Source organism: Chlamydotis macqueenii, chromosome 6 (assembly GCF_036417535.1).
Source record: "Chlamydotis macqueenii isolate bChlMac1 chromosome 6, bChlMac1.mat, whole genome shotgun sequence".
Classification (NCBI taxonomy): domain Eukaryota; kingdom Metazoa; phylum Chordata; class Aves; order Otidiformes; family Otididae; genus Chlamydotis; species Chlamydotis macqueenii.
Genome location: NC_141561.1, coordinates 21261156 through 21288881, shown reverse-complemented (window position 1 = coordinate 21288881; position 27726 = coordinate 21261156). Strand labels below are relative to the sequence as shown.

Genomic DNA, 27726 nt, shown 5'->3' with positions numbered 1-27726 from the left:
GTACAAGAAAGATGTTCAGTTGCTGGAGCACGTCCAGAGAAAGCCAACAGAGCTGGTGAGGGGTCTGGAGCACAAGTCTGATGAGGAGCAGCTGAGGGAACTGGTATTGTTTAGTCTGGAGAAAAGGCTGAGGGGAGACTTCATTGCTCTCTACAACTACCTGAAAGGAGGTTTTAGTGAGGTGGGTGTTGGTCTCTTCTCCCAAGTAACTAGCAATAGGATGAGAAGAAATGGCCTCAAGTTGCAGGGGAGGTTTAGATTGAATATTAGGAAAAAATTCTTTACTGAAAGAGTGGTCAAGCATTGGAACAGGCTGCCGAGGGAAGTGGTGGAGTCACCATCCCTGGAGGTGTTCAAAGAACAGGTAGATGTGGCCCTCCAGGACATAGTTTAGTAGGCATGGTAGTGTTAGGTTGATAGTTGGACTTGATGATCTTGGAGGTCTTTTCCAACCTTAAAGATTCCATGATTCTATGATTGTCTTAGTCTTTACTAATTTTTAATTTTCTATCTAATTCATTTCATCCTCTCTTATTTTTCTCTCTTTCTACAGATATGATAAGAATCTGGTGTTTGCTCAGCACTGGGGAATTCGAAAAGGAATAATAATGGGATTATTCACCGGTTACATGTGGCTTATAATTTTCTTGTGTTATGCATTAGCTTTTTGGTATGGCTCTAAACTTGTCCTTGAAGAAGAAGAGTATTCACCTGGCACTCTTCTGCAGGTACCCATTTTAGCTTGATCCAGCTTTTCTGGACTGTTTCTTAAAACATTAATTCTGGAACAAATACTTGTAGTGTTCTGGTATCTGGTGGCTCAGTGGTAAGAAACACTATATATGTCTTTTAAAGATCATTACTTACTATGTGATATATATGAAAGTGTATGACACAATTGGATAAGATTAAAAAAAAATCCATGTTTATTTTAAAGATTTATATGCTGCCTACTGTGATCAAAATAATGCTTTTGTTTGAGAGCCTGCTACACAATTGGCAGAGGCCTGAAACTAGCTTTCCCATTTTGTGGGTGAGCATGCGGCTTCTGGGATATTGGCTTCTCTGAAGAACTTACTGGGTGATGAAAAACCCTGTTGTGTTAAAGAGAAACCTGACCAAAGGAAGTTTTAGCAAATCTAACCTCTCCCACACACACAGTTTCTGTTCCTTTGAATTACTCTTTTCTGCTGCTAATTGCCCACCCAGCTCTATAGATGCCAAAGAACCTGTGAACATATATGCTGATAAAAACACACATGGCTGTGGCTCCTGCAGTCTATATAAAAACATACTAACCTGCCTGGCACTCATGCATCCACTGCTGCACAGTAGATGCTTTAGACACTGATGACCTAAATGCAATAAACCCAATATGTACAGATATTTTGGTTATTTGTTTTCAGCCAGGACTGCACAAACAGCAGGCTCCACTCCAGACCCAGAGTAAATTTCTCCTGAACCTTGATAAGTCCTGGGTGTTTTAATGAGACATCTGTTTCTGATCCTCCTCTTCCTGTTGCACTCCGTGTGAGCTCTCAACCACCAGCAGCATCCAGTGCAAAACTTCCTGTTAATTCAGTCGTTCTGCTCAAGGAGGATGCCCCTCACAAAAAATAATTTGCAACTGCTCTTGACACCAGTAGTTGATACAAGGTAGTCCTGTGAAAAACAAAGTGCAATTTCCTTGCCTTGCACATAACTATAGTTCAGTGCTTCCAAATGACAAATGGCAAACAGTGGGGAGCTACCCTGTCGCTGAAAAATTGCAGCTGTCAATGGAGAAACTCTCCCTTATGCTCCCCTTTCTCTCTCAATTTCCAGTCATCTTTCTTGTATTTCATGTTTTCTACCATACACTCCTAGTCTGGCGGGGGGAGGAGGGGAGGATTTTTAGATAAAAAACATTTAAATATGCTTTTCCCCATCCCTGAAAAACTGCCATGCACCTGCCATACTGCATAGAGATACACATCTCCAAAGACATTATCCAGACCTTTATAATCCGCTCTGCCAAACCACCTCTGTAACTGAAAAACTAAGGAGGAATGAAACAGAGTAAGTTGTCTGAAAAAATGTTCATTCTGACAAGCGCACCTTAGTATATTAGCACTGAGATGAATAAGCCATATTTACAATCCAATGCAGCTCTCTCCTTGTTGTATAAATGGACAATTAATGCATTTGCATGTGTGTGGTATGCAAGCGGTAAATAAGCCTTTATCTTTTGATGCTCACCATGTTCCAGTGTCCTGTTCTTTGAAGCCCTTGTCTTTTACCAGAATTGCCAACATTTTCAGCCTTAGATGGTTCCTGCCTACACTTAAGAACCTTAATAAAAACCCCTTCATAGAAAATGAAGCATTAGCAGCTGTTAGGAAATTCTGAACAAATGCTTTTGGCATTTTGGTTGATGTGCTCCAGCTTCACTTGCTTCTGATCCACAAGGCCAGACTCCAAGGCTGAATTCTTGGAGTGATGTGTCCTCTGATACTCGATACTCTGTCCAGCTGCCTTTATTGTCTCTTGGTCCTTCCAGGAAGAGTGGATGCTGTGGCTCATTTTCTCTCATGTTATCTTCGGCTTAGACCAAAAGGGGATCCTGGGGCTTTCAGAAAAGGGTCACTAGTGAGTAACACTTCCCTTTGGTTCTTGGAAAAGGACTTGAAAACAGTGAGCACGTTGGGTATGTGCTACCTGCAGAAACTATCCACCTGCACTGATGGAATAATCTCACCTGAAGTAGTGGCTAGTAGACAACAGTGTTGGTAGCAACCCTGACAGTTAATTTCTGTGTGAGATGGAGAAAAAATATTCTTTGTAGCTGATACCTGCTCCAGAAGTAAGTTTTATGGGTATTGGATGAGACAGGAACTGCAATATACAAAGGTTGTAATACAGTGTTTTAAGCTTCTTTCTGTTTTTGAATGGTTGTAGCCTCTCATCTGCTTCTGGTAAAAGACATCTCCAAAGAATCTACTTGCCACCAGTGTTCAGTTCCAGCCCTTCTTTCAAGGCACAGGCACCCAGCCAAATTGAGGTGGCTTAAAAATACCTCAGTGGCACCTCAGTAAATATCTGGGTGCACACATTTTTTAGCCCTGGGCAAATATGAGATAAGTTGATTTACTTCAGCCTGGAAGCAAAGTTGTGAAAGATGGTGAAAATCCCTTCTAAGATGCATTTATTTGCTTTCTTGTGGGCTAATTATGCTCATATAGTGAATCACTGTGCCTCAGCTGGTGCACAAGAAGTCATTAAGCCACTGTAGTTTGATTTCCCTGTCCTAGCTCTGAACTGTAATAATAATGTAATGTCATATTTTGTTCTTTTTCCACTTCTTCAGGTTTTCTTTGGTGTTTTAGTAGGAGCTTTAAATCTTGGCCAGGCATCTCCCTGTCTGGAAGCCTTTGCCACTGGTCGTGGGGCTGCAGCAAACATTTTTGAGACAATAGATAGAGTAAGTAATGAATTTCTAAGCGCTGTCACTTTGTAGTGGAAAAATAATTAAATAAGCCTCAAGCAGTAGTAGTTTTATCTACTGTGTAAATGAAGAAAAATGAGTGCAATTAAAGAAAAATTGACTGTGCAACAGAAAGGTCTAGCAGCGTGCACACGGGTTCAGAGAGGATGTTGAAAAGATTTCTTAAGTGCCCTGTTTCTGAATAATGAAGTTTTACCTCAACTACTGCTGTTTGTTACTCCCATTTCTTCTTATGTACAATTACTCATCAGTGGTCACCCATGGAAAGTGTGCAGACAGACAGTAATAGTCACCTTGCAGCCAAACTTGCAGTTAGCATCTAGCCCCCAGCCTCCAAGTGGCATCAAAAGATGTGACTCTGTTGGCATTAGTGGCAAAGGTGGCATCTGTCACCTGTCCTGGAGCTACCTCAAGTTAAAATGAGACCATAGGAGCACAGGCACTGGTCCTGCCGCAGTCATAAATGTTAATCATGATATTATCTGGACAGATAGATATTTGAAATAAGGTTGTATGAGAAAGTCTGAGAGCCACTGGCATTTATTGACGAGGATTCCTTTCTATATCCGTATAAATTTAGTGGCTGGCAAAATACTGCTGATTTCTTAGCAGTATGTAGTATCTCTGCTTATTGACAAGCTTTATTGTGCTAAAAGCTGTGTAAACACATTAAAATGCTGCATATCTTTTCCAGAGCACATAAGGGTATATAAAGAAGGCTAGAGGGGCTGTGGTAATGCTAATGGACTTTTTGGTAACCCTTCAATGTTTTATAATAACAATGACACATGCCTTATAAACGCACTTCATAAGCTAAAGCTCTAGGATAAACTGAAAAGAGATGAATAAGGGAAGTATTTTTTAAAGAAAAATTTTAAAAGCACAGAAGACTTGCAACAGTAAGAATTAATCACAAAATTCAAGATAAGGCTGAGTCAGATAACCTTAGGGTAAAAAAAGCAAACTAAAGTGAGATTTCATCTGTCTAGAGAAAGGGTGACAAAATTAAATCCATCTGCTTGCCACATTGGTAGATTTGTGATTAGGCAGCAAAAGTACAGCTCTGCCTTGATACAGATAAACTTATAGCCATGCTGAGGTTCCCATTTGCAGGATCAGTGAAACTTTTCTTCATAGCTTAGTATCTGAATTTAAGAAAAATATATTCCTAAAGAGGAACTAATCTTTTAGCTTTTCTTCACATCTTAGAACATACACATTTGTTGTATTAAAATTCCCTTCAATCTGTTAGGCTACATTAAAAAAATCATGTACTTTTCAGTTATCAAATATTGGTGTTGCTATAGTTTTAATTCATTCTCTGTAATCCATGCTTCAAAAATCTATCTTTAGAAAAATTGATTTCTTTGGGATTCCTCAAATTTCTCTTAGTTCTCTACTGATGTCTAGCAGTCCACAATACCCAAGGCCTGGCCAAAAGTACATGAGACACAAAGCACTTCACGGGAAAACTTCGAATCAGGATTCCAGCTCTTAGGACTGGGTCTGCAAGGATGGATGTTTTAAATGCAAAGTGGTGAAGCATGCAGATTTTCAGCAATGAATTGATTGTTCCATACTGTAGGACAATGTTTATATGAGCAAAGTTGTGCCATTTTATTCCTGAAGAGCTAGCTAAATTAACTTAGCCAAAATGCCTCACTCAACTATTCTGTTCCAGCCAAAACTAGCTGAGTGGTTGACTGTGGTAACTGCAGTAAGCCTAAAATGAGAAGAGGGTGCATTCGTCTTGCCCATACTACCACTGGTGACAACTCCTCCCCCATCACTCTGGCCTTCAATTTCATGTTTCTTGCCTGCTAGCCCTGGGGCAGAGCCTGCTGCTGACTCAGTGCAGCCAAATGCTGTTCAAAGAGAAGTGCCATGGCTTTGTACAGTATTGGCAATGTATATCTATTGCAGCAGTGCTGGCTGTTTAACAGCAAATAAATAATACAATAAATTCTATCCTAGAAACCCACCATTGACTGCATGTCAGAAGATGGCTACAAGCTGGATAAAGTACGAGGTGAAATTGAATTTCATAATGTAACGTTCCATTATCCCTCCAGACCAGATGTAAAGGTAATTATTTGTCCTCCATCCAGTGAACACAATTCCTGTAAACAATCAAAGTATCCCAGTTCTGACAGCACTTTCTAGATTTTCAGTAGAGTTTGTTTTTCAGAAGCCTAGACCCACTGTTTAAAAGTAGACTAAATAATTCTTCTCTTAAAGGGTTCTTCTACTTACCATTCCACTCATTTTACTACATATCCATTTCTGACATATCTGTTGCCATGCATATTCCTCGCTGCTGAACATAAACTCGTCGTAATTTCAGACAAATTCACTTGCATACAGCTTCTTTTACAATCAATTATGCACTTGTATCAACATGTGCTAGGATAGGACACAAAATAATAAGCTGAATGGTGCAAGGAGATGTTATAAAACTCTTCCATTACATTGGGGATGCACCATACGGCCCATTGAAATGCTAGGTAAAGGTACAGGAGCATTGGCTCTATACCCCATTATTTCTCTACTACTGTGTTTGAATTGACAAATTCTCCTTGGCAAAGCCAATTATTGCACAAGCCAATGAGTGTTATTGCTTCTAAAGACAGAAGCAGATGAAGTCAGATTTTTCTACATAATTTCAATGTTACATTCTTAATATTTATGCTTTAACAGACATTCTTAATACACGTACAGTGTTCTTTAAAGGGCATTTATTGCCAAGGTCTCCAATGGTATTAACTTGACTAGTTCTTAATGACGAACAAAAGGAATAAAGATCGAAATCTGCCTGCTTGTCATGGAAAACAATGCTCTGCATTTGTGAACTCTTCAAACAATGTACAAATATTTGACTTTCTTTTTCCTTTTTCTTCATAACATTTTTCTGAGTTTTGTAAAATTACTTTGAATCTGCATTTTAAGATACAGAATATACCCACTTGGTTGTATGACTGTGAGAGAATTAGAATGGATAGATTTTGTTTCTTTTTTTTTCCTCTCCAGATTTTGGATAACGTTAATATGGTTATTAAAGCAGGGGAGACAACAGCTTTTGTTGGAGCTAGTGGAGCTGGAAAAAGTACAGCAATACAGCTCATCCAGCGTTTCTATGACCCCACTGATGGCATGGTGAGTGCACTAGTCTAGAATGTGTTTCTTTAGCTTTATGGACTTGAAAGAATGATATGGTTTCTTCTCCAAGGTAAGAAGGAAGAACCCTAATTTTATTTTTTTTTAAATAAGCCAAATATCCTCTTGTGCATTTTAGCGGAATGCTGAACAGTCTTACAAAAAATAATTATGTGAAAGAGAAAAACTGTCAGGAGAAAATAAAAATTCTGTGCTAAATCTGAGTAAAAAACCACACCTATAGAGACAATAATTCAGGAGTGAAAAATCATTTTCCATTCTGTAAAACACACTATTGAACATTGAATCATTATCCCATAATATTGCTTTACTATATGCAAATACCACTTAGTAATGCATTGGCTAAGAACGTGAATTACATTTATTAACAGTCTCATTCTATTTATGTGTTCCTAGTTGGCACAAATCACATACATAGTGACCTGTATTTGCACATATAGAAGACAAAGAACCAATTTATTATAAACATATAATCAGAATTTTGATGATTACTTTTGACCTGGTTATATTTCTGGGCCAAGCAAAAAGATATTGGGAAATTAAATCAAAGAGCACAAGTCCTAGGCCCAAGAACTAGCGTGTACCACTGCATTGCATTCTTTTATGTATGAAAGCTGTTTCTTACACTGGTCATGGAAACACAGCATGACAGGCTCTTTTCCATTGTGTCTTTCTTTGTCTCTGAACTGGAGGGGATGATGTCCCTGACCTTTTGGGTTTTTTTTCTCTTTTTTGTCCATGTTTGAATTGGCTTCTGTAGGTTACCCTGGATGGCCATGACATTCGTTCCCTTAATATCCAGTGGCTACGCTCACAGATTGGTATTGTTGAACAAGAGCCAGTGCTGTTTGCTACCACGATCGCAGAGAACATTCGCTATGGTCGGGATGACGCTACCATGGAAGACATAATCAAAGCAGCCAAACAGGCCAATGCTTACAATTTCATCATGGACTTGCCACAGGTATGCTATGCCTTGTAAAATGTTTGGCAGAATTTGATGGAAAAATAGAGAATCCTTTTGTCCCTCCTCCCATGCAGCCACTTGTGCTCAGGTGGAAGGGCAGAACATGAATATAGATAGTAGGCAGCAACCTTTCTTATGACTAGAGTTAATTAGGTCTACTACATATATGTCACCAAGTTAAAAAAAAACTCCACAAAACAAGAAAAATCAGTTCTTCAGGAATCATATGCACAACATTCAATATCATGGTAATAGTCATGATTGTAAAATATGCATTTTTCATTCTATAGAGATCTGTTTCTGCTCAGGCCAAAAGCAATTTAGAGTCCAGGCTCTCACTAGCCAGCATATGTTTTTGAGCAGTGTGTACTGATCCTCACAAGCTCATCTCCTTGTATGAGCTCTGTAAGTCAGCTGGATGTTCCCTGTTCCCTGGTTCCTTCTCTTATGATGACGGGGCTTTGATCAGTCCTACGGTATCCTCCTTACAAAGCCCATATTTGATAGCACTGGGCTGTTTACTTTTCTAGAATGTTATTTTGCCGAGTACCTTCTTAAAGGGACGTGTTACAACAGTGAACCTGATAGACAGGATTCAAGTACCATTAACTAATGTCAGTATGTACTTTTTATCCTCCATCTATGCATTTCCAGGCTTCCAGGAAACTATTCACAGAAAGACTGTGTAAAGGCCCCTGTTTATTTCCTGGAAATGGAGGAATAAACAAAACTTTAAGGTCAATGTAATTATACTGGCTCTCTAGATGCTAGGCTTTATGTGTTTATTTAATTCTCTGCCTGAAACAAATGCCACCAGAGTATGATGTCCATGAATCACAGAAACGGTGTTCATGAGTCACAGGCCATCAGCAGACAAGTCCAGCTCTGTAGGAAGTTTGCTGGTGAGTTATCCGATGGAGAGTGGGCAAGTGTTTCCTCTCCATTTCAGCTTTTGCTGATACAGTCGTTTTGAGCCAAACCAGAACATTTCACCTTTTTATCAGTACATACTTTTGGCTTAGAGTTGGAACCCCAGTACAGGCAAAATGATGTTGTTCATTATGAAGGAAGTTATTTCATCAGCTCTCCTTTGAATCTGGTGCACTAACAATGATTTTGTCTTTCAAATACAATAATTTTTAAAGTCTTCTCCCAGGACAAATCTGAGAGACATTTTACCAATGTCTTCACCAGAAACTTAACAGCCCCTTATGCTTATCTGTTTCATTTTCTTTTTTTTCCTTCACACAGCAATTTGACACTCATGTTGGAGAGGGTGGAAGCCAGATGAGTGGAGGTCAAAAACAGAGGATAGCTATTGCTCGAGCTCTTGTGCGAAACCCAAAAATCCTGCTACTGGATATGGCTACGTCAGCACTTGATAATGAAAGTGAAGCTACTGTCCAAGAAGCACTTCATAAGGTTTGCTATAGCCTAACATATATCAGACTTAAAAGGGCAGAAATTATTTTTAATGCACACTGCAGAGGGTGCTGCTGAACTGCAACATAGCAGTGAGAAGCTTTTGTTAATAGCTGTTTCATATGCACAAGCAAAGCCTTCATATTATTGGCAGAAAATATTTTTTTTCTTACATTGGTACTTTAACAGAAATCTATAGCTCTCTTTGCTTAGAAACAGATGCTCATCTATGGGTTATGGATGGAGTTTCAGTCAGTCAGCTGGAACTGCTAGAAAGACTCCTGTAGATTAGACCAAACTTTAGATGACCTGGCGCTGGTTCCACACATTTCTGTTTACTGTTCTGGGAATGGGGCTGTTGTTGTTCACTATCAGGCTCGCCTTGGCCGCACAGCAATCTCGATAGCTCACCGCCTGTCAACCATCAAAGCTGCCGATGTCATCGTTGGGTTTGAACATGGAAGGGCTGTGGAGAGAGGAACTCACGAGGAACTCATTAAGAGGAAAGGGGTTTATTTCATGTTGGTGACCTTGCAAAGCAAAGGAGACACTGCACTTAATAGAAAAACAATGGAAAGTAAGTGTTTTGTTTTCTTTTATAAAATGATATAAAATTCCACAGAATGTAGATTTATTTTTTAATGAGAGATAGTTGCTTTTTTTTTCTTCCACTTTTATGACTGCATTTTAGCATTCGTAGCTCTGTCCAAAGTGTTTTTACTGCATATGCACTGAATGACCTTCCTAATATAGATCTGTCTTGAATCATTAATCCTGACCTGCAATACTCATCATTTTATAGCTCCATTTAGTGCTGACAGTCCAGTCCTGCTGCAATTGAAGTGCAAGCAAATTACAGAGTATGCTGAAAGCACCCTATTTTTTTACTAGAGGCGAATTTGAATCAAAGCTTCTGGAAATGGAGGTCTAATAGAATGATCTATTCTGTTTTTGTGAAACATCATACCTTGGATTTGATTCTCTTAAGAGAGCAATTACAGTGCCAAAATAGGGAAACAGCCTTTAACAGTCACATCCCAAGTGAGGTGGTCCTTGGGTTAATATTCAGTTAACTTCATCATGTCAAATACAAATGTAAAACTTGCAGTGCATGTAGGCTGAGTAGCAAGGTTGTATTACATCCCTTGCCTTCTACAAAGTATTCCAGTTATGACTTGGAGACACTGCACTTTTTGCAGAGCCACAGTGGACTTGGGTTGTGTTCAATTTTAGCACGAACTGAAGAGCTCTATATACTATATTTTACAGCAGCAGAAAATAATGTGGTTGAGCCAAATCTTGAGAAAGTCCAGTCATTCAGCAGAGGAAGCTATCGGGCCAGTTTGCGGTGAGTCTTAAAAATGATTGTTAATCTCAGTATGTTTCCTAATCGCTATACTTTGTCCCACTATTCCAAAATCTCAACAGTCGTAATGAATCACTTCTCTGTATGTTGTGTAAAAGCGGGTGGAAGGGATGCAAGCATTTTACTAAGACAGAATTTGCTTGTAAAAGAAATAGCCTGGGTAATACGTTACTGATTGAAGGCCCATGGATAAATAGCAAGACTTTTAATTTTACTCCCTTTTCTATCCATAGTGCCTTCTCTCCAATTCTGATCTACTGTGTTAATGTTCCACTTTTAATATTACTACCATACAGCCATATATTTGTATTACCTAATGTGCTTTCAGTGCAGTCACTTGAAAAATGACCTGCTGTGCAATTACTTGAGAAATCAATGCAATGTACAAGGACATTTTTATTAGGGCTTCTACTTGATGAAGGTTAAAGCATTTTACAAACCAGACTGTCTTGTAGCTAGACATTTATTATTTCTTTCAGGCAAGCCCGTGTCAGACATGCAAGTGAGTACATCTCCTACATTATAGGGTTGTATTTTCTCAGGGATAGAAGTGGATTGTTTCAGCATCCTGTTTTGCTGGACTGAATTACTTGATAGTGATAACGGTGAATTGACTTGGTGTCTTAATGGCTTGTGCAAGTATAATAGCATACACTACACTTTTGCTTAACATACTCAGTGCAGGGTGCATATAAGACAGTGTCTCAGTGGTGGGAGCGGAATATGATTTTGAAAAGTATTTGTCACTGTTGTGGGATATTTTCTTCTCAAGAAGTTGAGAGAGCATAGAAAAAGAAAGAAAGTCTGTGGGATTCCTATGACTTCTTTCAGTGAATCCCGATTTAGTTGGTATGAAAACTGCACCTGCTTTTCAAGCAAGTATGGTGTTACTGAGCTGTGAAGAACAGACCATTTCTGTCCTCTTTACAGAGCTTCACTTCGACAGCGCAGCAGATCTCAGCTCTCTAACGTCGTCCCTGACCCTCCATTATCCATTACAAGAGATCATACAGAGTCTATGTATCTTACGCCTTCTTATGGAGAAGATGATGGACAAGCCAAAAAGGTCAGGTCCAATAGTTTCTTTATTACATTTTTAACCATGTTATTTGGTAATGATAACCTGTAGATATGTGCCTCCGTTATAGGAGTTGTTGGCAGATATGTTTTCTTGGATTGATCCTTTACTTAAGCAAAACTACAGCTTTGGTTCTTATCCTCTGTGTAAAAAATAGGCTGCATTTTGATGGCTGTTCTGCTTACTGATTCATAGAAAATTTCTAGCAGAGTATTATGACCTGTTGGTAAATTGATATATGTTGTAGATTAAGTTGAAAAAGACATATTCATAAATGCTGAATTAATGCTGAATTAACCTACAAAAAGCTCAGTCTGTGAAATGTAGTAGCCACTCAGTGATACAAATGACACTGCTTCTTGTTCAAGAAAGAATAAATTCACTTTCATCTCAAAATCATCTGGAGACTTGAGTAATCAGAGATCCTCACTGCAACCTAACCCAGAGTCCTTTCACTGACAGTGTCCTTGTGGAATCAACTAGCAGAGAAAATAAAGACAGCATGCCTTAAAATTATGCAGAATATGTAGGAATGTAAACAGTGGGTTTCCAAAGTGCTTATGAAGCTCCCTGCAGCAATTTGCATGGCTATGGATGTCCAGTGCAGAGAGCAGAAGTTAGAAGTTGCTGTTCTTGCAATTGCTAAGCCTGTTCTGTGCATAAAGAGAGGGCTTTAGTGCTGTCACTCTGGCACTAGCTCAGAAGGAAGAGAAAATACAAGGTGCTTCCACCCATTCATCCTTGCACATTTCCAGCAGATAGGTCTTCACAGTGTCTGTTTTGTCTGGGCCCTTCCTGCCATATAAACTGAGGGAGCTGAGCAGGGCTCAGCACACTGAGTATTACAAAAATTCTGCAAAAATCAAACTACAGGGTAAGTTATAATTTGATGATTAACATTCTGCACTTACTGGGAATAATTATGAGAATTCAGCATATAGTCTAAGGATGTTTTACAGACAGGAGGCATAATTAGCATGTATAAAGCCTGAATCCAGCTATCACTGAGATCTCCCTTGTTTGAGTTACAGAGCATACCTTTTAATTTGATGCAGGTCAGTGTGTTCACCCACAATACTTTAAAAAAAATATTTAAGAAGGAGATTCCATGAGTGACTCAAAAAGCTGCTTATGAGGAAGAAGTTTAATTTTTGGCACTGAGTATTGCATCACACCTCACCTGGAGGCAGCAAAAAGGAAACAGCCTGAGTTTAGTTTCAGTGGCAGAAAATCTTAAACTGGTTGTAATTAACCTCTTAAATTGGAATGAGTGGAGCTGCACAAGGCATGAATCTCTCTCTTTTTCTCCAGGGACAGTAAAGGTAGTCATTTCTGTAACGCTCTTGTGACTCCCTAGCCCTACAAAAGAGCTCCAGACAGCAACCAAGAGCCATTACTGCCCCTTCCCTCCAAAGCTAGAGCAGCTGTTTGGGCACTAGATGGCCATTTAACAGATTATGCTAACTATTTTATCTCACTGTTAAAGGGAGATGATCACTGGGGGAATGCATTTGCTTCAAAAATCCAACTTTTTTTTTTCTTTTTTTTTTTTTTTTTTTTTAGGAATCTGTTATTGTGGAGGAAGATGTCAAGCCTGTACCATTTACCAGAATTTTGAAATACAATGCCACCGAATGGCCATACATGGTGCTTGGATCTCTGGCAGCAGCTGTGAATGGAGCAGTCAGTCCACTCTATGCTTTGTTATTCAGTCAGATTCTTGGGGTATGTTATGCTGACATTTTAAAGTGTATTTTAGCTCTGAAGTGTATTTAATTCTGAAGTATTTAGCTCACTCAAGTAAATGGGGTTAGCCTTCTTGCCTATAAACAATTATTCAGTAGAGATATTTATATCACTGTCATCACACTATCATTTGAGCTCTTTGAAGAGGTAGACTCATTAGCGTTCATCATGTGTTCTTCGTTATCTCTCTTGTCACTTTCCAGGAACTGTTGGGAGAGGGTTTCTATAATTCCATACAGCTTATTTCAGATGAGACAAGATGTACCTGACGTGCAGGTACAGTGGAGAGAGTGACATGCATAGGTCCTTCCCTGCAGAATTTTATTCTACAGACTTGGCCAAGCCTTTGAGAAGGATTTGGATCAGGTCCAAAAAATACTTCACTTTTTTTTTCATATATTTCAGGCGGCTCTTTGCTGCCTGCTCCCTGCAGAATGCCCTGGGAGAGGTAAATAATTGCAACAAGGTTCATAGCTGCCAGCAAAAAGTAGACTTGCATCAACAAGTTTGGAAGACAAGCAGGAAATAGGAATATGCTTTAAACTTTGGCATTCACTAAAGGATGCATTATCATCAAAGTCCACAGCCTAGCTTGAAACTTTTAAAGAGTTCAGCCATTACTGTTTTTTCCTTCAAAAACTTGCTGTAATAGAGGATGCTTCCCCTTTTGTAAACCAGCTTTTTGTGGAAACATTTGCCAGGTTAGTGGAAGATGAAGGGCTGCCTGAAGAAATTCAGTGCTGCTCTAGATAGAGCCTAGGAAAGTATCCTAAATTTTCAAGAATTAGGAGGACAGAGAAAACCCCTTTGTTGATGCTGTTTCTTATTAAATAAAGAGTAATGACACATTCACTGGGAAGAAAATGGGAATGCCACTATGGTTTTGCAGTTTGGGTACCCACCTGAGATATGATAAAACTTGTGTCGTGATTCCCACTTACTCGTTTAGGTCATGGTAGGTACACATGTGTGCAAAGAATATATGACTTAAAGGGCAGACACTCTTCTAAAAATGGGAGGTCTGAAACCTTTCAGGCAGGAAAGAGTGAATGAATGAATGAATGAATGCCCCAGCATCTGAGCTACTGATTATAAGAGCTGAGAAAATGTTCCTAATAGCAGTGCTAGCAATCTCTCAAAGGAAAGATTGACCTTACGCGGTTTGGTTTTCTTGGGGTATTGTTTGTCTCTGGGAAGTTACTCAGGACTTTGAATCACATTTACTCACAGCCTGGTGTTTGCTAGCTAAGGCCCAGGGAGGTTCAGAGCAAAAGACGTTCCAATCCCTGTTGATCCACTTAGGGCCTCCTGGCCAATGTGCTTGGCCTTTTTGCCGTAGGTGTGCCACCTCCAAACACTTTTTCAGTGTCTAGACCTCATGCCAAGGACTGTGGCTTTCACTAGACAGCAGGTGAGACACTGCTGTGTGCATTCTGCAATGAATCTAACCTTTTATTCCTTTTGAGAGAGGTTTTCTAGACACTGCGGGGATCTAAGGCTGACATCATCTTGCCTGCATTGCCAAGGATGAATTGCTTCTGTTGAAGGTCTCAGTCCATAAAAGGAGAGAGGATGCAGGAAAAAAAACCAAGCCATAATGAACATGAGCAAAGTCCAACATCTGTGTTTCATTATTCATAAATTTAAAACATTTCTGCCTGGTGCCAAGGCAGTCAGGCAGATGGAGTATGCATCTGCTTTCCAAGCTGCCTGAATATCTGCAGTGATGTTGTGACAGACACGTGGGCTTGTACTCTGGGACCAATATGCTGGGGAAGTGAGGGGAAAAATCCCCACAGCTATGAAATGAAAGGATAAATTTAGCAAAGTCTGCCTTGAAGGTTCTCAGAAATTAATCTCAAAAAGTGAATGAAGAACTGGATAATACTGGATATGTCTTCTGATCAGTTCAGATCAGAAATGTACCTTTGGAACAAATTTCTTAGTAGTTTCTTCTTACTATGCATTGGTTCCCACTGTGGAACTGTCTCAGAGTATGAGAAATGGATCCTTTCCAGTGAAACTCAACTGGAAGATGACTGACTCCTATTTGGTATGTAGCCTGTGTCCCCAGATAAAAGATAGTCCATGCTAAAACTATTGAAACTTGTATAATCTGAACATGGACACCTCACCTCTTTCTTTTTATAGACCTGGTGCTATTGTCTGTGCTACATGTTACTGTAATGAGTGTTATTTTTTAAATCAATAACATAGGTCAAAACCATAGCCAAGCGTGTTAGGATAGCTGCAGAATGGGAAAATTCAATTTTACAGGACAGATTTGCAATGGGAAAAAAAAAAATCCTCTGTTTGCAATACAGAGATCTCTTCCCAACAAATGTTATCCATATTTCCTTCTGTAGAATTACAAAATGCTATTGCTTTCAGTTTAGGGAGAGTGTAAACACGTACTTTCAGCCCATTGCTTTTCTTCAGCTAGGATGCTGCTTTGAATTTAGAGCTAGGAATCTAGCAATAGGAATCCCAGACTGATCAATAACTGGCTTCACCGGAAATCCTCAAGGTGTTTGCAGACATTGCAGTTCTCTCAGCCTTTATTTGGGAGCAATGGAGAGCCTGGCCACAGGAACAGGGAAGGCCTTTCACAACGTATTTATTGCACAAGAGTAAGCAGGGGAACCACTTTGAATGTGAGTGACATGGATAGAATATGAAAGCAAAGGCTCACAGCACTCTCCCTTTTCATAAGCACTTTTCATAAGCATGGATATGGATCCAGCCTCCCTGAAATCAGGAACTGTGTTGCCTTTGACTTTCTTGAAATGAAGACTCCTACTTAATCTTGCCTACCACCTAGCCATACAGAAGCAATGAGCAAAAGTTCATTTATAACAAGCATAAATACTCACAGTAGTGCCCTACGGGAAGTGTTTTTCTCTTTTTTCAATGCTCAGTCTTGTATTTGATATTTATTTATTCAACTAGAGAGAACAATTTCAAAGTGTGAAAAGAAAAACTGTTACGTTCAACCCCCGTATGGGGCCATCCCAGTGTTTCTGGATGCCTGTGCAGAGACAGCATGCAAATCACCTGTGAAAAAGCCCTCAGCATCTCTGGAGAGCAGTGTTTTTCATCCCAGCCTGTATTGTTATCGGAGGGTGCCCCAGCCCAGGTGCAGAACCTTGCACTTGGTCTTTCTGAGCCTCATGAGGTTCACATGAGTCCACTTCTTGAGCTTGTCCAGGTCCCTGTGGATGGCATTCTATCCCCCAGGCGTGTCGATCGCACCACTCAGCTTGGTGTTGTCTGCAAACTTGCACTCATACTGTTTATTAGTTTTGCTCATTAGAGTTTGTATTCATTTCAACAGAGATTTTGCTGGTGTTTATTCATATGAAGAAGTATCACAGCACTGTCATTAACAAAACATAGATATTCAAAATGATGAGTAGTTAGTTATTCCCCCGGTTATGTTCTAGGCTAGCTATGCATCTGGCGTGGCCACTACTATGAAGTGCATTTCCCCATTCATATCTAGATACTGCATACTATGATGACACAGAAAATACCATCACAGCAACTCTAAAATCCAGAATCCTTGTAGGACACAGTTTATGTGTGCACTGAGTTCACCTTGTATCTCATTCAGTCCAAGTGTTTAACTGGATTATTTCCTACAGAAAAAAAACAAAAACAAAAACAAAAAAAAACCATGAACAAAGATCAGTAGATATCTTTTCTAGATAAGTAAGTTACAAAGATAGATGAAATCTGCTCACAGCCTGGTCAGTTCAGGATCAACATGAATTACTGAATGCACAGTGGATTTCATTAAGAGAACAGGAACACCAGCAGACCATTATATCTTTTGTTCTTACTACAACAGATTAAAACATACCTGGTGTTTGTTTTTTTTTTTAAAAAAAGATTAATCTGAGAAAGTAATACGCCTTGCCTCTGATAAGACAGCATGGCACTGGAACAGCTCTTAGCTTGGTGCCATTTTGATATTATTGGTTTGGATTTTGCAGAATTTATTTTGCTGCCAAGGTACTGGTGTACAAAGTTAAAACACAGGAGGTAAGGGAGCTGCTGCCCCGTCGCTTTGTCGCTATGCTATTTATTTCATTGCTATTCTCTGGTCATCACACTGGATCTTGTTTAGAGTAGGGGGATGACTGATTAATTATAAGTAGGGATGGGCAACGAGTTATAGCAGTATGTGCAGTACAATAAACTTGTTGTTTAACAGGAGGAAAAACCATTATGTTGTACCCAGGCTCACCTTAAGGAAAATAAATGATTGGGCATTTGGAAGGGGTGAGGGAGAGCTGAGTTCTGGCTTTGATTCTAGGCTGCACTTGGCAATAGAGTAATGAATAAACTTCACACATAGCAAAACTGACACTACTAATATGATGCCACCTTTTTTTTTTTTTTTTCCAAAGACCTTCTCCATTCTTGATGAAGAAGAACAAAGAATCCAGATCAATGGTGTCTGCCTGCTCTTTGTCTTTGTTGGAATTATTTCATTTTGCACACAGTTTCTACAGGTAATAGCTGTCCACTGTGGGTATGTTTTGTTTGTGATGTTACTCTGCACAATATTTGTATTTATTCTTATGCACCCCAGGGATACACCTTTGCCAAATCTGGTGAGCTGCTTACAAGACGGTTAAGGAAAATTGGTTTCCAGGCCATGCTAGGGCAAGACATTGGTTGGTTTGATGACCGGAAGAACAGCCCCGGTGCTTTGACTACAAGACTTGCAACAGATGCCTCCCAGGTCCAAGGGGTAAGACCTGGTAGCTTAACAATCATTTCCCTGTAAGCACTCACTGAAGGCCTATTTTAGCACATTGTCACAGGAATTAGTTACAGGGGACAGTGTAGATCAGTCTTTGGTCAGTCAATTAAGATATTTCTATTTATTATAGACTGTAAATGTGGAACTATTATTGCTGTATTTACCTAAAAGCACAAATAGAGTCACAATTTACTGCCTGTATTACTAGAAGAAGAACACAAAAATCAATTAAATACCCACCATCAATGGAACCAGAAGGAGCATCCAGTGCAAAGGTTTAATTTCTTTTTTCTGGAGATCAATTAGCTTTTTGGACACAATGCTTAAGTGTTTACTTTAAACACATGTCAGACTAGTATTTGAGTGACACTCATCACTAATCGTGTTTTCAAGTTTCCAGCATGGTTTTGTGCTTGCAGTGACAGTTTTGATTTAAACTGACAGTCCACTTGAACGAGTTTACAGCACTGGCTGGTTCTGCAGCTGGGGGATCACGCAGCCAGTTTTAGTGTGACTTACTGTTTGGGAAAGTGCACCGCTAACTCCATGTGTTGTGTTTCTTAGTGGGTGAGGGTTAAATCATGCTGAGCTATAAATGTTACCTATCTGAACTGATGCTTTGGTAGAAGTGAGTCAGATGCCATTTTACTTGTCTTCAATGCAAGTAATTTTCTCAAAACAAAGAAGGAAACATATGGATTTCTTTGTTACAAAAATTGTCCTGTTTCAGCTTGACTGAAGATGGTAGGTTAGTTTTTAAAAACTATTCATGGAGATTTTAAGAATTTAAAAGACAAATAAGGGAAGAGGTTCCCAAGACCCCTGCCAGCAGCAATTTCTACAGAATCAGAGAAACCAGCTGCAAACTTCTTACGCCCTTACAGACACAGGGCATATTTTCATTGAAATAAAAAACCTTGTAAAACACTGACTGAACCATTTCATAGCCTCCTAAGGGACATCTTTGTTCTAAGCACATGTAGAGCAGTGGGGCACAGCCATTCAACCCACAGCTCCAGGGGAAACAAAACCAGAGCTACTTGCGCAGCAGTGTCCTCCACCTTTCACTGCATGACACAGAGCTTAGCCAGCAGCTGTTATTGCAGAGTGAGCTGAAGGCGAGAAGATGCACGTGGGTGTCTGGGGTCTGAAAATGTCCACATCTGCACCAGGAGTGAGAACTGGACTCTAGAGTGTGGCAGGGAGCGTTAGAGCTGCAAGATCCAGGTAAGAGCAGCCCTATGGCTGCTCCTTTTGGCAGCCTCTGCGGAGCTGGGAGGTATACCTTCCACCGTGGCCAGGCCCGAGGCACCTTGCCCTGTTGCTGCAGGCCAGAGGAGGAGTAGATTATGAGCCTTTTGTGCTGCAACTTCACATCCTGCAAATGAATTTGGCTGAAAATGGTCAAGGATATGAAATGTGGGTTTTTTTTTTTTTTTTTCCTAATGCATAGCATCCTAGTTCCTGTCTAGGGCTGCTGTTTACTGCTAGGAAAGAAAATAACGTCTGAGTAAATACATCAAGTGTGTTACAAAGAATAGTGTTCTTGAAGTATATATGGAGAAGACAAATGCATTCAATAACGATTATGTCAAAGGCATATTTAAAATTTTTCCTTAATAAAGAGACAGGCAGAAATGCAACTTTAATTTATTCTTTCTCAATGATGTTTCTTAGTGATTGTAGGACAGCTGAGACTTTGTTGTTAATGGTAAAATTGCAAAGTTCTGTTTATTATTTAAATCTAGATGATAAAGGTAGGGGCTAAGCAGAGCATTCAGACGAGTGATTCCCCAGGGAACCATGGGAACTAATTTCAATAGTTAGATTATCTTTTTCACAATCATTAGAAACAATTTCCTGAGTTCTCAGTGGAAATTTTGGTGGGTGAAAGGAATATTGGACATTTGCAGTTCTTTTTTTGATACAATTAATTGGAACCAGTATATCCAAACTGACTAATTGCCAGTGCAGTTGGCAGCTCTTGGTGCCTTATGATATTTTAATATAATTTAGAGTTTTCTAAAGTTTTACAGGAAAATTTATTGAAGTTACTATTGGAGTACAAGTCAATCATCTCTGTTTCTTGTCTTTAAAGGCAACTGGTTCACAAATAGGAATGATTGTAAATTCCTGTACCAACATTGGGGTGGCCATGATCATTGCTTTCTACTTCAGCTGGAAACTGAGTTTAGTTATAATGTGTTTCCTGCCCTTTTTGGCCTTATCTGGAGCTGTGCAGGCTAAAATGCTGACAGGATTTGCCTCTCAGGACAAGAAAGCACTGGAAGCTACTGGACGGGTAACGTTATTTAAAAACTAATTTATATTTGCAGTCATGGGCAGTTGAAAGATCAGGCATTTGGGACCATCAGTAATTCAAATGTAAGGAAACTGACAGCGTTTTGCAACTAAGTTGTAATATTTCAGCTTGTCAAACCACTGAACACCATTGCGAACTCCCTAACTGAAAAAGCGTTTGCTGCATGAAATGTGACTGATTTTTCAAAAGCTATTGGACTTAATTGGTAGAATAGATACCTCAGCAGCCTGTTTCACCTTTGTCGGGTTTTATTTAAATACCGATTTGTTGATGTCCTGTGATTATGCTGTCCTCAGAAAGCAGTGATACTTGTTCACTTAGAAATCCCCACATCTGAGAATTCTGCACTGAACCACAGATCAGTATGTGAGTTTTAGAGAGAGCCGAATTGTTCCTTCAGTGGACTCTACTACCTTACCAGCTTCTCCACCAATGTGTGCTGCTAGATCACAGGCATAACTTTATGTATGGATTTTAAGGGTCAAAACTCTATCAGTTCTAATTTCCCAGGTAGTATATAAATCTCTTATTTTTTTAAATTCAGATAAGCATTAACCCCTTTTCTGTTAACTTGTAACAGGAGACATAGCACTCTCCCATAATACTTTAAATTTTGCTCCATGGTGAAAACACACCTGTGTGGGTATTAAACCAATCAGCATGGGTCTTGAGGAAGGAACTCCCTTTCCTGGGAAAGGGAATTCAGTGTTCAGTGACTCCTGGTTAAAGCTGCCCTCCTTGTTACTCTGACTCCACTATCATGGTTAGCAGCATCTCGTGCTCTGTTGGCTGCAAGACCCTGCGAACTGCCTCACCTCCAAGGCTGAGAGTAGGTTTATGTAGTTCCCACAAGGCTGAGAACAGCTTTATGAAGTTTGAGGCTTTATGAAGGCTAAGCAGACTTCCAGTCCATGTACCAAACAAGGAAAATGTAGGGACCCGAGAAAGGAATGTCATTTCCTCACGAGTTCACTCCTGTGCACATTGGAGCAGGCAGGTCTGCTGCCTTTGAAACACTCAAACTCCATTGATTTTAGTTCTGGGTCACTAAGTTCTGGCACATGGCCCAGAACCTGATAGATTTTAAATATACCTAGCTCAAGTGTGCAGAAACTGAACTGCATCAGAAACACAGGGGATTTAGAAGACAGGCAACATGAGGAAGACTACCTCAGGTTACCCCACTCTGAGTAATGCCTGAGCCTTCTCCCCAGCTTCAGGCTGCCATATGTCTAGCATCAGAAAAAGCGTGTGTTGCAGGCCCTCTCGGCGCCTCAGGGATTTTCCTTCGGCAGGGCTAATGCCGCCCATCCTAAAATGACTCTTGCAGAGTTCCTACTCCTCCCAATCCTTCTTCCTGCATTGAAGTCATGACCACCAACCATCTTTTACTCATCCCACCTTCCACCCTGCCCCATCTGAACCTTCCCTCTACCCAGCTGAGCTCTCAACCAACCATCTTCAGCCTCTTCTTGACCTTAGTCCGTGCAGCATGCACATGGACTGGAGCCCTTTGCCCTGTTCAGCTCTGCATCTACTGGCTATTTCTTTCCCATTGCCTGCTGCACCTCACTCAGCCTGCCACTCCCTGTTCTGACTTCTGAAGAAACAAATCTTCAGCTCCCAATTCCCATTTCTGGGTGTGATATAAAGAAGCATGTAACAACTAGAGGTACAGAACTTGGAAAAAAAAATCATGCTGACTACCTACACATGCAGACTCCTGGAATTTTTTTTTTTTTTTTTTAATGCACAAAAGGCATTACATGAAATGCTATCTTGACTTTGGCATCACTAATCAAACTCATACATTTACAGGCAGTACTGAGTGCCGTTAGGAACAATCTTCAATTCCAGAAAGCCATTCAGAATGGTTTAATTATTTACAAAATGTGTTAAATCAAAATACTGTCTTGACAAGGAGAGAAACTTCACTTATGAGTCAAGGCATCAGCTTTCATTCAACAGAGTGACCCAGAGGCTGAGGTGAAAAGGGTACTCAATGCTTCAGCAGTTTTGGCAATGACTGATTCTGTCTGGTGTTCTTTTCTAATTTATTTGCCAGCACTGCATCCAAATGCTAAATACTCAGAGTTCTTCCACAGCGACTGCTCATTAGCCATGCTAAACATGGAAAGGAACAGTCCAAACAATCCAATTCACAGTACCTACTTATCCGCTCCTTCATATTGTATGATAATGTAAGAGAGCTGACTCTTAATTTTGGCCAGGAAAAAAACCCTGAAATTGGATGGAGTATTTTTAATTATTTATATTCAGTTCTCTTCCTACATGTTGAAAACATTCCTAAGCCATATACCAGACTATTGCTTCCCAAAAGAAAGTGTCACACTCTGAAGCTACTACCAAAGTCCAGGCAAACTACAGCATTTTAAACTAATTTCTTAATAATATTACTCGACATAAGTGGGGTGAAATTAGGATCAAACAAACTGTCAATTTACTTCTATAGATGAAATTGGAGTGCTATTTTTTGGGGACAGAAACCTAAATTCTGACTAGCAACCAAGTACAATATAAAGCCTTCAATTAATTAAAGCTCCAGAGAGGTTTCCATGGGGATTATCTCATAATTTCCTGTGTTGCATTTTTCTATGAACATAGGCAAGTTTTTACTTTCTCTTAGCCTACGTACAAGGTAAAAATCCTGGAAATTGTGTCACGGATGTTAGAGGAATCAAGGTTTCAGCCTCCATTTATAGGTTCTGTCTCAGCAGGCTTTTTGGACATAAACAAGAGAAAGAGGAAGGGTAAGCAGATGAGGAAACATAGTAAATTCACGTGGTTTTAATTTAATTTATGAAACAGAAGTTGAGGTGAGAGTATGTGCCCAATTTCCTAAGTGTACTTACAGTAACTTGGCTCTAGTGGAGCGGACAGAGCATTACTACGGAGGATGGTAGTAGATAATTGCTTGTAGGACAGTTTCTCTTCAGGTTGGCTGATATTTGGGGCAGTCTATCATATGTGAATCAATTTATATGTGGCATTAGTGCCCCGTGTTCTTGAAAGAATCACACATTTGTGAAAGAGCACACTTTACTTTTCCAACTAAATATTAGGAGCTTTTACCCATTTTTTTTTTTCCTCCTCCAGATTTCCAGTGAAGCCCTCTCTAACATCAGGACTGTAGCTGGGATAGGGAAAGAGAAAATGTTTATCAACAATTTTGAGAAGAACCTGGATATGCCCTATAAAGCTGCAATCAAAAAAGCACATGTTTACGGACTCTGCTTTGGCTTTGCCCAGAGCATAGTGTTCATTGCCAACGCTGTCTCTTACAGATATGGGGGGTTTCTGGTTGACACTGAAGGACTCCATTACAGCTTTGTGTTCAGGTGAGAGCCTGCCCGGAGCCAGAAGCAGGCTCCTCTCCAGAAGCACTGGTCTTGGTGTAGCATTGTTTCCTGGTGGCTTCTCCAGAATGACCATGTCCCCCTTCCCCGCAGGGTGATCTCCGCCATTGTGACCAGTGGAACTGCTTTGGGAAGAGCTTCTTCCTATACCCCAAACTATGCCAAAGCCAAAACATCTGCTGCACGCTTTTTCCAACTGGTTGATCGGCTTCCCATAATCAGTGTTTACAGTGAAAAGGGGGAAAAATGGGTAAGAGCGGAGATGAGTAATTTGTGATGTCATCAGCTCAATATAAGCACTGAAGTTGCGCTAATGATTTATAAGTCAATGAGGATCACTGCTTTACAGCAAGGTTATGCTGATTGTATGAGTGTTACTTGTCTTTGCTCTTTTGGAAGCAGCAAGCTCTGTACTAGACAGGAAGAGTAACATAAAGTGTGGCTATTAGGAATGTGTCAGTGTAAAACTCTGGTAAATTGGAACAGGAGTGGTTTGGATGACTCACAGAATAGCAGGCTTTTTCTTTCTGCTCTACGGTTCGCACAGAAACCTGGCTATCGCTAGCTATAATGGAGGCTTTTTTTCCATTCACATCAAAATGTTGGAGGTATTCATCAGAGGGCAAATCATCTCTGAGTCAGACAAAATGCAAATGCTCCATTTTTAGTGAACTGAAAAGTCAGACCCTGAAAATCCAAACAGTTATTTTTTATTTAACATTTTTTTTTCAGAATTAAACAAAAACTTGAAATAATTGTTATGAACGAAATACATTAAGTATCCTGCTTCAAACCATGAAAATAAGGCATCTTAATTCCCTTCAGAGTTTTGTAAAAGAGTTTTTTAAGAGTTCTGGGAAAATGAACCTGAATTCATATATTGTTTTAATGTTGTGAAGTTAAATTAATTTTATTTTTTTTTTACCAAATCCAGATTTTTACACAAATGTATTTGGACTATCACCAAATTTACACTTACACAGTGTCTGTATTAAAATAAAAAAAAAATTATCCATTTGTAGGGCAATCATATTTCCAATTGATGCCTCTGCCAGGGCAATCCGGGGAAGTATAAGCAAAGCAATAGTGTTACAACTGATGGCTTCATCTCTGGGACAGCTGCTCCAGTATGGCTTTTGTCCCTCTTCCTGGGCTAATTTCATGAGCAGTAGTGTCATATTTTAAATAAGAGATGCAATCTGTGGAAGAGTTACTTTGTACTTTATAACTCAGTTTTCACCTTGAGCTCACTGTATCATCCTTCTCATTTTTTTTCACCAGGATGATTTCCAGGGAAGCATTGAATTTTGTAACTGTGAATTCACATACCCTTCTCGACCTGACATTCAGGTCCTGAAAGGACTCTCTGTAGCTGTTAAGACTGGACAGACTTTGGCATTTGTTGGAAGTAGCGGCTGTGGTAAGAGCACCAGTGTCCAGCTTCTGGAGCGTTTCTACGACCCCGAGAAAGGAAGTGTGGTAAGCAGAGGAAATGTGGTTTGTGTGCTCTTGTTTTCAGCAATGCTACAAGGACTCTTCTCAATGTGTCCAGCTGTACAGCCTGGCAGTGGTGGCATGTATTGGGGCAGCCTGGGGCTTCAGCTCCTTCTCAAACAGATACAGACTGTTCCGACAATTCCCGAGTATCATCTCGGATGTATCCAGGCAAGATCAGAGTACCACAAGGCTCAGGTGTGCCCTTGTGCATTATGTAGGCCATAGGCATTCACCTCGGAAGCTCCTATATAAAACACACAATGTGTGGTGTATGTTGTGGGAGCACAAGCAAAAACCAAGCCTGAATGGAGCAACAAAGAGCCTGGAACACCCCTAAATATATAGTTTCCACACACAGCTTCTTTGCAGGTTGATTTGTCTGTATTTCACTTTCAGTTATTAAATTACTGATAGTTTAAAAAGCTTTTATATCTTTTCCTTATGTAAATACTTAGCCACCTAGTCTGATTCCTCTTTCTTTGGAAAAAGCAAGTGTGGTGATCACTATGCCAGGAAGGCAACAAAGCATATGCCTAACCTTAAGCAATTAAATAGTTCACTTGGACTTAGGATTAAGCAGACGGTCTAGTGTTTGGCTGGATCACAGACATAGGCAGAAAATACAAATCATGCACAAAGGAGTCAAATACAAGCAGATTCTTCAAATTACTTTAAATCAGTTGTGTTTGCATTTTAGTAATATGGCTAAATAATTTACTTTTGCTGTAAGCTATTTGAGTTTTGCAGGCTGTTGTTTTGGAATAATGATGTTTCAAGTTTTCTCCTATTTTCTTCTAGTTAATAGATGGACACGACACCAAGAAAATAAATATACAGTTTCTTAGATCAAAAATTGGAATAGTGTCCCAGGAGCCTGTGCTATTTGACTGCAGCATTGCTGATAACATTAAATACGGCAGTAACACCAAAGAGGCGACGATGGAAAAAGTCATAGAAGCAGCCCAGAAGGCTCAGCTGCATGATTTTGTCATGTCACTGCCTGATGTAAGTACTTGCGAGGCCTTGGCTGTGGAACTACAGCTAGGCTGCTCGCTGGTCGTTGCAGCGGGAGTTGCTCCAAGCCCAGTTAAGGCTGCTACACACGTATACCTTCTATTCACATCTACAGCTACAACAGTAGGAGCAACGAGGGTATCATGACCATGCCTCATACGTTCCTGAGAGTTTGGGCATGAGTTCCTACTGGATTTTTACACAGTGGGCAAATCTTTATAAAACTGAAACGAGCAGTTACAACTCAACTTGGAGAAAAGGGAAGATTTTTTTTCAAAGTCATGGACGGAAAAGAAGCAGCTCAGTTCAGCAAAGTGTTACACGGAGTCAGGAAATATAAATCCTGTTCCCAGCTGTGGGAGATTTGCATTGTGACTAGGGCATAACCGTTAGACAAAAATATTTGAAGCTGGCTGCTTACTTGCACTTAAGAAGTATTTAAATGCACTGAAATAATATAAATAATAATCAGAAGAACAGAAAAGTTATGGATACAATTTAGGCACCCAAACAAAACACTTGTCCAGAAAGCTGTTAAATCACTTTATCCTCTTCTCACAAATCTAGGGTCTCCACCCTAGATTTATTTTGCCTCAGACAAATCAGCCAACATCTTGCTATCAAATTTTAATTCCAGGCCCATCACCATACTGCCTGGGCCCTGGGGCCATGTGCACTGCAAAGCATGGCTCGGCAAGGTCTCCCCAAGCGTGTGTATCACTCGTGCAGTGCTTCCGCGTTGCTGGGTTTTTTAAGGAGGAGGCAGCAATTATCAGCACTCTCGCCTCTCTCCTCCTGCTTTTCCTTCAGGTCGGGTACTCACACCTGAATAAAATCTTCTTTTTGTATATTTTTCAGAAATATGAAACTAATGTTGGGGCTCAAGGATCCCAGCTGTCTCGTGGGCAAAAACAACGTATTGCTATAGCGAGGGCCATCATCCGAGATCCTAAAATTTTATTACTGGATGAAGCTACATCTGCCTTAGACACAGAAAGTGAAAAGGTAAATGTGCAGGCATGAGCAATAATGGAGCATTAATACAATGGCTTACAATGTACGGCACCGCCTTCTGTTCTAGGGAGACATCCGACGTACTCCACTGCATAACGGCCATGCTATTGTCAGTCCAGCACTTAGACCTTTAATGATCTTTTCGAAAGATCCAGAAAGCACAGGTTTAAATAAAAACCAGCCGGATACAAGGGCCCTCACACTGCCAATGAGACACCTTTCCAGAAATGTGCATACTAATGATTCCCTGGGTTTCAAAGCATTCAGTGGGACTGTTTTATAAATAGAGTTTCTGCACATTAAAAACCAACCAACCAAGCAAAAATGTACTCAAGCATATGAACGATGAGCTCAAATATCCAATAAAAACAGCAATGAGAGGCCTGAGAACTTTGGCAATAATTTGTGTAGCTTGATTACACTCAGAGATTAGGGAATGGGTGGAAGTATAAAAACATATCCACACTGAGCTGACATTCGGCATGTTGGCTGA

At 40.0% G+C, this 27726-nt stretch overlaps 1 protein-coding gene across 1 annotated transcript in view; it reads left to right on the top strand.

Moving 5' to 3' along the window:
- Nucleotides 1–27726, top strand: part of ABCB11 (ATP binding cassette subfamily B member 11) — a 50666-nt gene that overhangs the window by 21739 nt on the left and 1201 nt on the right. The window contains exons 11-28 of the mRNA XM_086750552.1: nucleotides 554–728; nucleotides 3347–3460; nucleotides 5459–5569; nucleotides 6512–6637; nucleotides 7419–7622; nucleotides 8877–9047; nucleotides 9423–9624; nucleotides 10317–10395; nucleotides 11344–11479; nucleotides 13055–13216; nucleotides 17650–17754; nucleotides 17835–17996; nucleotides 20107–20310; nucleotides 23449–23690; nucleotides 23802–23958; nucleotides 24990–25187; nucleotides 26004–26210; nucleotides 27078–27224. Of these exons, the coding sequence (XP_086606678.1) occupies nucleotides 554–728; nucleotides 3347–3460; nucleotides 5459–5569; nucleotides 6512–6637; nucleotides 7419–7622; nucleotides 8877–9047; nucleotides 9423–9624; nucleotides 10317–10395; nucleotides 11344–11479; nucleotides 13055–13216; nucleotides 17650–17754; nucleotides 17835–17996; nucleotides 20107–20310; nucleotides 23449–23690; nucleotides 23802–23958; nucleotides 24990–25187; nucleotides 26004–26210; nucleotides 27078–27224 (2902 nt within the window). The remainder of the gene's footprint in view (nucleotides 1–553; nucleotides 729–3346; nucleotides 3461–5458; nucleotides 5570–6511; nucleotides 6638–7418; nucleotides 7623–8876; nucleotides 9048–9422; nucleotides 9625–10316; nucleotides 10396–11343; nucleotides 11480–13054; nucleotides 13217–17649; nucleotides 17755–17834; nucleotides 17997–20106; nucleotides 20311–23448; nucleotides 23691–23801; nucleotides 23959–24989; nucleotides 25188–26003; nucleotides 26211–27077; nucleotides 27225–27726) is intronic.